Raw genomic sequence first — 7447 nt, 5'->3', positions numbered from 1 at the left:
TCGGACAGAACCAAATTTGAAACAACAACATCCTAGCGTAATTTTGGGGAATTAAATAGGAAAACAAAATTTTCCAAAACAGAATTTCTCTCTCGTTTTTTCAGATTTGGAAACCAAATCGAACCTTCCTCTTTCCGAATCAGATTAAGAACCGAATTTTTCTGGAATCAATTTAGCGTGATTTGGGGGTTAATATACAAAACGTATATATCACTTTCTCTCACTTAATGAAAAGAGTATATTTTCTGATATCAATTAACGTGATTTGGGGGTTAATATACAAAACGTATATATCACTTTCTCTCACTTAACTTTCAGATTTGAAAAGAGTATATTTTCTATAATCAATTTAGCGTGCTTTGGGGGTTAATATACAAAACGTATATATCACTTTCTCTCACTTAACTTTCAGATATAGAAAGAGTATATTTTTCTGCGAAAATTATAGCAGCATTTGTTTTCGTTTTTACTCATACATAACCACACATCGAATACAAATTATGAAACAAGTTCGTAAATTATATGTTATTTATGACGAGGAAACCATCATTTGTCATGTATACAACGTAATTTATCAAATGTATATGTGTCATGTTCAATAAATTACACATAATTTGTTTTAAATTACACATCGTTTACATTCTGTTACAAAAAAAAATCGTACAAAATCTTCTCTGGTTCAGAAATGGTGCCCATCCATGTACTCTCCATTTGTAGTCTTGAACAGGACAAACATCAGTTACACGTTTTAAACCATTTTTGATGAATTTGAAATCATGCCTTGTGTTAATACTATATTGTCGAAGAGCATATCGAAATGCTTTTGCACTACCAGGAAACAACTGACCAACGTCAGTAAATATTTTATCCCAACCATCAGATTTTAGTTTTGTGGCCTTACTTAGATTGAATGATTCTGTAGGAAATTCCATAAGTAACAGCAAAACTACAAAAAGAAAAACATAAACATTTGTCAACAAAACATATAATTTACTAGAAACGACATGTATAATGGAATGAATTATGCAAACAGAACTTTAGTTTGAATCACAAGGGCATTGTTATGTAAAAGAATATGTATAATGTGCAATAAATTACCTATAACTTTTTGCACAATACACCTTGTTTACATTCTATTACAGTGACATCGTACGAAATCTTTAGTGGTTCAAATGTGTGATGTTCAATAAATGCACATACTTTCATGTAAATTATGCATCGTTTACATTCTGTTACAATAACATTGTACGGATTGTTCTGTGGTTAAAATGTGTCATGTTCAATAAAGTACACATACTTTCGTATAAATTAAACATCGTTTACATTCAGTTACAAAAAAACATACAGAATCTTCTCTGGATTAGAAATGGTATCGCTACCGAATCTGATATCAAGAAATGTTCTAAACATCAAGATCTGTAACCTAAATCTAATGAAAAATAAAATAATACATGGATACAAACATAACATAATCGAAAATAATGAATTAGTAAACAAGGATTTAATATTAACATCATAAATCAGTTATGAAATCTTAGAGAGAGAAAATCATGAATAATGATGAATATTTGAAAAGATGATAAGAGATGAAACCAGTTATAATGAAAATCATAAATATCTTTAAAGATGATGATGAAAATCATTACAAAGAAAAATTAAACTTGTTACTTTAACCTCATAAGCAAATGTAGATCTTAACAAAGGTGCAAACCTGAATATTTGATGATGGAAATCGAAATAAACAATGGAGTTTTCAGCTGGTCTAATGAAGATGAAGCAGATTTCGAGACTCAATAATGGAGGTTGAAAAGAGGACTTGGTTTTAGTGAGAGAATATTAATGATTTCCGTTTTGGAGAAGAATGAAGATAATGGTTGCTTTTAATAGAATCGTGATTGGAGAGAGAAGGTGGGAGATAAAAATGGAAACAGATATTTGAGGATTTTGAAGGAAAATTAGTTTTTATATACAAAGAAGGTTAGTTTAGGTATTATGATTTAATATGTATTTTAGAGATTTGTGTTTTCTCTCGAGATGGATACAAATGGACTAGATATCCATTTACATTAATATTTTGGTTTACAAACCCATTTTTGGACTAGAGATGACTAAATTGTAAATTGTAATCACTCCGGATCAATTGAATATGTGTATTCTGGAATTATTGGAAAATTTAACCTATACTCTAACCCAATTAATAGAGAGCTTTCGACAAAAAAAATTAATAGAGAGATGAGTAAAGAGAGAAGATGGATAAATGGAGTGTGGTGATGGTGCGCGAGACAAAAAAAAAAGAGAAAAATGGTGGTGGTGTGAAATGAGGAAGGTGTTTTATTTCCCTTTAAAACAAAATTTGTCATTCTCATTGTGCTCTTCATTTTATTATGTGACATCTCTGGATAATAGACTGAATGTTTTCATTTCTATCTGATGTAAAACGCATATACAATAAGGCTCATGTTTTGGGCTATATGCTTCTCGATAGACTCTTAATGTTTTCATTTCTAACTGATATAAAACGCAGATTTAATAAGGAACTGGTTTTGGGCTATATGCCACTATGTCCGTTTGAAATTATTGAATAAATATAACTTGCCACTTTTCATTTCTTCCATAATTCTCTTGTGACAGTCACTAGGATCAGAAGTGGAAGTTTAGCTGATCAGATGGTACTTTTCATCTTAGAATCTGGTTCATAGATTAATGAGCTTGTGCGTTTTATATCATCCAAATGAAAAACAAGTTGTCTAATAATCATTATAACAAGATCTAATTATAGCTAACTTTGTGGTTTCAATAAAAGTATCATCCAAATGAAAAACAAGTTGTCTAATAATCATTAAAACACTCACTCCTAGTAGAAATAAAGTCATACCTCTTGTACGAAGAGGTACACATAATAACTCAAAATCATGAAAAGAAAAATTAATAAATCAACCAACATAGGTCAATCTATTACAAAATTTTGTTCTCGTCTTCTTCACCGTTTATGTTTATTTGCCACCACTGTGCTTGGCCTTTGAATGAGACTGCATGGCAGTATCAGAGTTGAATGTCCTGCAACGATTAAATAAAACAAATATTAATGACTATCGCCATAAAATATAACCATCGAAGGATTTTTTTTAGGAGTTCAATGACAGGAGTTATAGAATCCAGGGTCATATCATACTTGGGGCAGGCTTTGCAGGAAACTTGAGACTTGGGAGTTTGCTTCGACTTATCTCCACTTGCTGGGGTCTTTCCACCCTTTGAAGGATATGGGGTTGCAGTGTGAGCACCAGCCTTCTTGTTGTCACCACCTGTAAAATCAACTATTTACTTAGGAAAACCAAAAAACTATAACTCTCAGCTATTGAACTTTAACCATTACAGATGATGGGATTTAATATCTTGTATGTTTCAGAGGTTCCTTGAATAACCTTATCCACAATTTTTTTACCCAATCAGTGAAACCCAAAAAAAAAACACTACATCAATCGGAAGACATCCATACGACATCCATACTAACTAGTACTACTTCCTCCGAGGGTCACAGTTCATTTCCGTTAACCCAGATCAAATTACTCCACATCCGGGTCAATTAGTTAGAATGTGCACAAATGAGACAAACAATCGGGTAAAAATTAATTTTCTAAACCACTTGGGAAAGGGACAAGCTATTCTCATTCACAATGTAAAACCAGAAGGATAAATAATTACCTGTCTTTTGAGGTGTAACTAATTTAGCCTTCTTATCAGCACCAGGGGTGGTCTTGGTAGCAGATTCAGCAGGTCTCTTCTTGCCCTGTTCAGTATCAGAGAACATGAACATACACAATGATTACAATGAATGGAAAAAAATGGCAATTTCATTAGAATAGATGAGAAGTGAAGTGTAACCTTCTTAGGTGTTTCTTCCTCCTCATCAGAGCTCACATCTTCGTCCTCATCAGAGCTATCATCTTCGACACCCATAATGTCCTACATAGTAGTAAAAATGTAAAAACAATTGAGTCTAATCATTTGAAGTCACGGAAAGACACAAGTGCAACTCATTACTAGTATAATAAGTGCTCATGAAGATAACGTACATCATCATCAGACTCATCGTCATCGGAATCATCTTCATCTGATTCATCTTCATCATCCTCCTGGGGTTTCTTACCCTTTTTTAGGTCAGCAACATTCACCTTCTTAGCATCAGGCTTGGAGCCGTTGACCTTTGCCTTGTTCTCCTCAGATTTCCCTAGTCAAGGTTATTGAGAATATAAATAAACAAGACCATTGAATTCATTAAATTCCACATATAGTCATCTACAAACCATTTTGTATAAGGTCAAGCGGGTGTTCCTCATCCTCTTCTTCTTCATCGCCAAAATCTGGAGGAAAACAAGGAAAAAAAGATGAGACTTGTATTGAAAGAAGAAAAAAAACCAAAATGGGAATAACCATTGTAAGTACAATACTTAAACTTTGGAGTTTGGAACTTACCCTGATATTCATCATCAGATGTGATACAAGGAATTACATGGTTAAGGATGCCAACAAACTCATATGGTAGAAAGTAATGGTAAGACAGAAAATAAAGTGCTATTTGTCAGAGAGAAGGTAAAAAAAAATTAATCACGACAGGGAAATGCAAAGGATATTCAGCAATGGGTGATTTGTAACCACAGAAGTAAATGCTTCCATTCTTCCAGGTATGGGATAGCTCAAATTCCTTCTCAAACACCAAATCGTACGATAGTTGAGGGCACTTATCAGCAGAAAGTGTTCCCACTACAAGCTTCTGATCACCAATCTTCACATAGAGATGGATGGAGTCATTGCCCTTGTCCTTCTTCACTTCACCAAGAGATGCCTGCAGTATTGAGATCATTAAAAATGTAACCCTCGTGTATATTGATTGCCCGCATTGAGCGAAAAGTAATTGTCTAATGTACAAAAATTATTAATATACCTGTGATAGATGTAAGACTGTTTCTTCAAAAGCCTCAACTTTAAGTGTCTGTCCTGGTTTAACTTCAACACCTAGGTATCATTACAAAGGCGAGAATCAGTACAGCTTACATTTTCGAAATAGAATAATGAAGAAAATATATATTTAGAATGCTAATGACTGATTATATAGATACCAGATAAGAATTAGAGCTAATCTAACAAAAAAGCATATAGAACACAGGTTCATGATTCAGCAATATAATAAACTGTTGAAGATTAAAACTTCATTTGGAAGTCAAGAAGTTGACAATAACCCATATAAACAATCTCAGCGCCTAGATGCATAAACCCTAGATAAGTAATGTGTACACACAAAATACATAAGATTCAATCTCTAATAAATTAAATACATCTTCAGCACTTGAAGCTATTACTAGTATATCAAGAAAACCCAGAAAGATAAACCCTAAGGTTAAGCTCCAAATACCAGAACAGATTATAAGGCTATAAACAGCATAAAATGTTGATAAAGAAAATGCAAATACTTTAAAGTGATTTGACAAAACATATGAAGAACAAAAAGAGTGAGGAAAAGAATCACATATTCAAGCATAAGTATACCAATGATGAAGAATAACACAAACAGGTACCATCTAAAATCCAAAACATTAAAAATCTAAACCCTTTCTTTATATGAGATACCACTTGATAAAAGAAATCTAAAGGAACTTCATGATCAGTAAAGAACTATAACAGTAGAATCGCTAGAAAAAAAATAAGAATGTTACCCCAAAACTCCATTGATTCGAAGGATGAAGAAGAGAGGCGACTGCGACTAGGGTTTTGAAAGGGTTTAGTCGAAATGTAAAAGAACGAGAGAGAGAGAGAGGAGGAAGTGTTAGGGTTCTTGCGGAATTTAAAGCAAGTCAAGCCCAAAAAGTTTCCTGCGGAATGATAACATGCTGTGGGGCCATTATTGTTAGGTAAGCCCAGTTCTCCCAACCGGTTAGCTTAGGCAAGTCCAATGTGGGGCTCCGACTCTCAATTTTGAGAGCCCTTGATTTTTAGGAGCTCCGAGGCTTTTTTCAATTCCAACGTCGGGCTCCTAACAAGGGCTCCCAAATCTAAATTATGTACGTGTGTAATGTACGTGTCCCGACTTTTAATTTCAATTTTCAACTATAAATTATTAATTTCAAATATAAAATTGAAATTTAATATTATGTTACAGAGAGAAGGAATTTTGAAAAGATGAAAAAAATTCAAAAATGAAAAAATTAGAGAAACGACTGGAAAAACAAATTTAAAACAATTTACATTTTTTGAAAAAAAAATTAGTTAAAAAAAAATGAAAAGAAGTCCACCCCAAATATGGCCGTTGAGAGACCCCCAACGGGCATATTTGGGGCTGGGAGCCCCCCCAGCCCCACCGGGAGCCTAGCCCCGGGGCTCCCGGGTTGGACCCCGTGGGCTGGGGCTCCCAAATTTGAATTTGGGAGCCCCAGCCCCCCCCCCCCCACCCCCCCACCCACATTGGAGTTGCTCTTATTGGAGTCGAAGATAAATCTAGACCATTTATTGGCACTTTCATCTCAACAATGGAACTTGGTTCAATCCTCAAGGGTCAAGGCGTCAACTATGGGAAAACCGTAAAGATGGTTGATGTGGGAAAATAAGAAAAGTATCTCAAAAAAGATGGTTGATTTGGGAAAATAAGAAAAGTATATGTAAAAAGATGGTTGATTTGGAAAAATAAGAAAAGTATCGGGGTGCAAAGACTTTCCAAAAAACTGGTCAACTCTAGTTAACTTTTTTTTTTAATTGTTAGAGGGAAATCATTTCGAATGAAGTAATTTTGCTTTCTTTTCTATTGTCCGTAACTCTACAACCATTTTTTTATCCACTCCGACAATGGTCCCCGGCAAACGACCATTATTGATCACCTTCAATATTTTTTTTGTAAGCTTTCTTCTCTTCATTCGAGCACCTTCAACCACCATTGTCTTTCTCTCTTCTTTCCTCTCCTTCTCTTTATTTTCCTTCCCTCTTTTCTTCTCTTCATTCGAGCACCTTCAACCACCATTGTCTTTCTCTCTTCTTTCCTCTCCTTCTCTTTATTTCTCTTCCCTCTTTTCTTCTCTTACTATCTAGCCGTTTTCCGACGAAAAATTAGTTTGGGTTTCTCCCTCTTTCTCAGGGACGGACCCATTTGTAGACCAGCCTAGGCCATTGCAAGGCTGAAATTTGTAGTTTTCTCTATAAAGTTATAACAAGAACAAGGATGCGGCCCAGTGGATAAGTTACTGCCTAGTGCATCCAAGGTATGAGGTTCAACTCCCCTCTAAAGTGTTTGCATCCCTATTTTTGCATCTTTTTTCTTTTAAAGAGCTGGTTCTTTTCAGTCCTCCTATCATGACCAACTCACAGAATGACTCCCGTAATTTAACCAGCTTCGAAAATAGACACTCAAATTACTTTCTTTTTTTCTTTTGCTAGTGATTACATCTTATTTTAATTTCAATTC

The 7447-nt window shown here is 34.4% G+C and overlaps 1 protein-coding gene across 1 annotated transcript; it reads right to left on the bottom strand.

Annotated features, from left to right (window-relative positions):
- Positions 1-2773: 2773 nt before the first annotated feature.
- Positions 2774-5846, bottom strand: LOC147567998 (histone deacetylase HDT2-like). Its single transcript, XM_086654466.1, has 10 exons — positions 5712-5846; positions 4943-5013; positions 4632-4843; positions 4474-4493; positions 4305-4361; positions 4074-4228; positions 3883-3963; positions 3703-3787; positions 3173-3302; positions 2774-3057 (listed from the first exon to the last, which is right to left on the bottom strand). Exons 1-10 carry the CDS (start codon positions 5722-5724, stop codon positions 2994-2996), a joined length of 888 nt encoding a protein of 295 aa, XP_086510592.1. The 5' UTR covers positions 5725-5846; the 3' UTR covers positions 2774-2993.
- Between the last annotated feature and the right edge of the window lie 1601 nt (positions 5847-7447).

This window comes from Eschscholzia californica, unplaced genomic scaffold (genome assembly GCF_041429995.1).
Source record: "Eschscholzia californica isolate CP2 unplaced genomic scaffold, dmEscCali1.0.p SCAF_1, whole genome shotgun sequence".
NCBI classification, from domain to species: domain Eukaryota; kingdom Viridiplantae; phylum Streptophyta; class Magnoliopsida; order Ranunculales; family Papaveraceae; genus Eschscholzia; species Eschscholzia californica.
Note: the sequence above shows the minus strand (reverse complement) of the source record. Positions and strands in the feature narration are given on the sequence as shown.

What these genes read in the sequence shown, in the direction of transcription:
- LOC147567998 (XM_086654466.1), bottom strand. An exon ending in TACAAATCACCCATTGCTGA is followed by an intron (nt 4,494 to 4,631) that starts ATATCCTTTGCA and finishes TCCTTGTATCAC; the next exon opens with ATCTGATGATGAATATCAGG. An exon ending in ATCTGATGATGAATATCAGG is followed by an intron (nt 4,362 to 4,473) that starts GTAAGTTCCAAA and finishes GTTTTCCTCCAG; the next exon opens with ATTTTGGCGATGAAGAAGAA.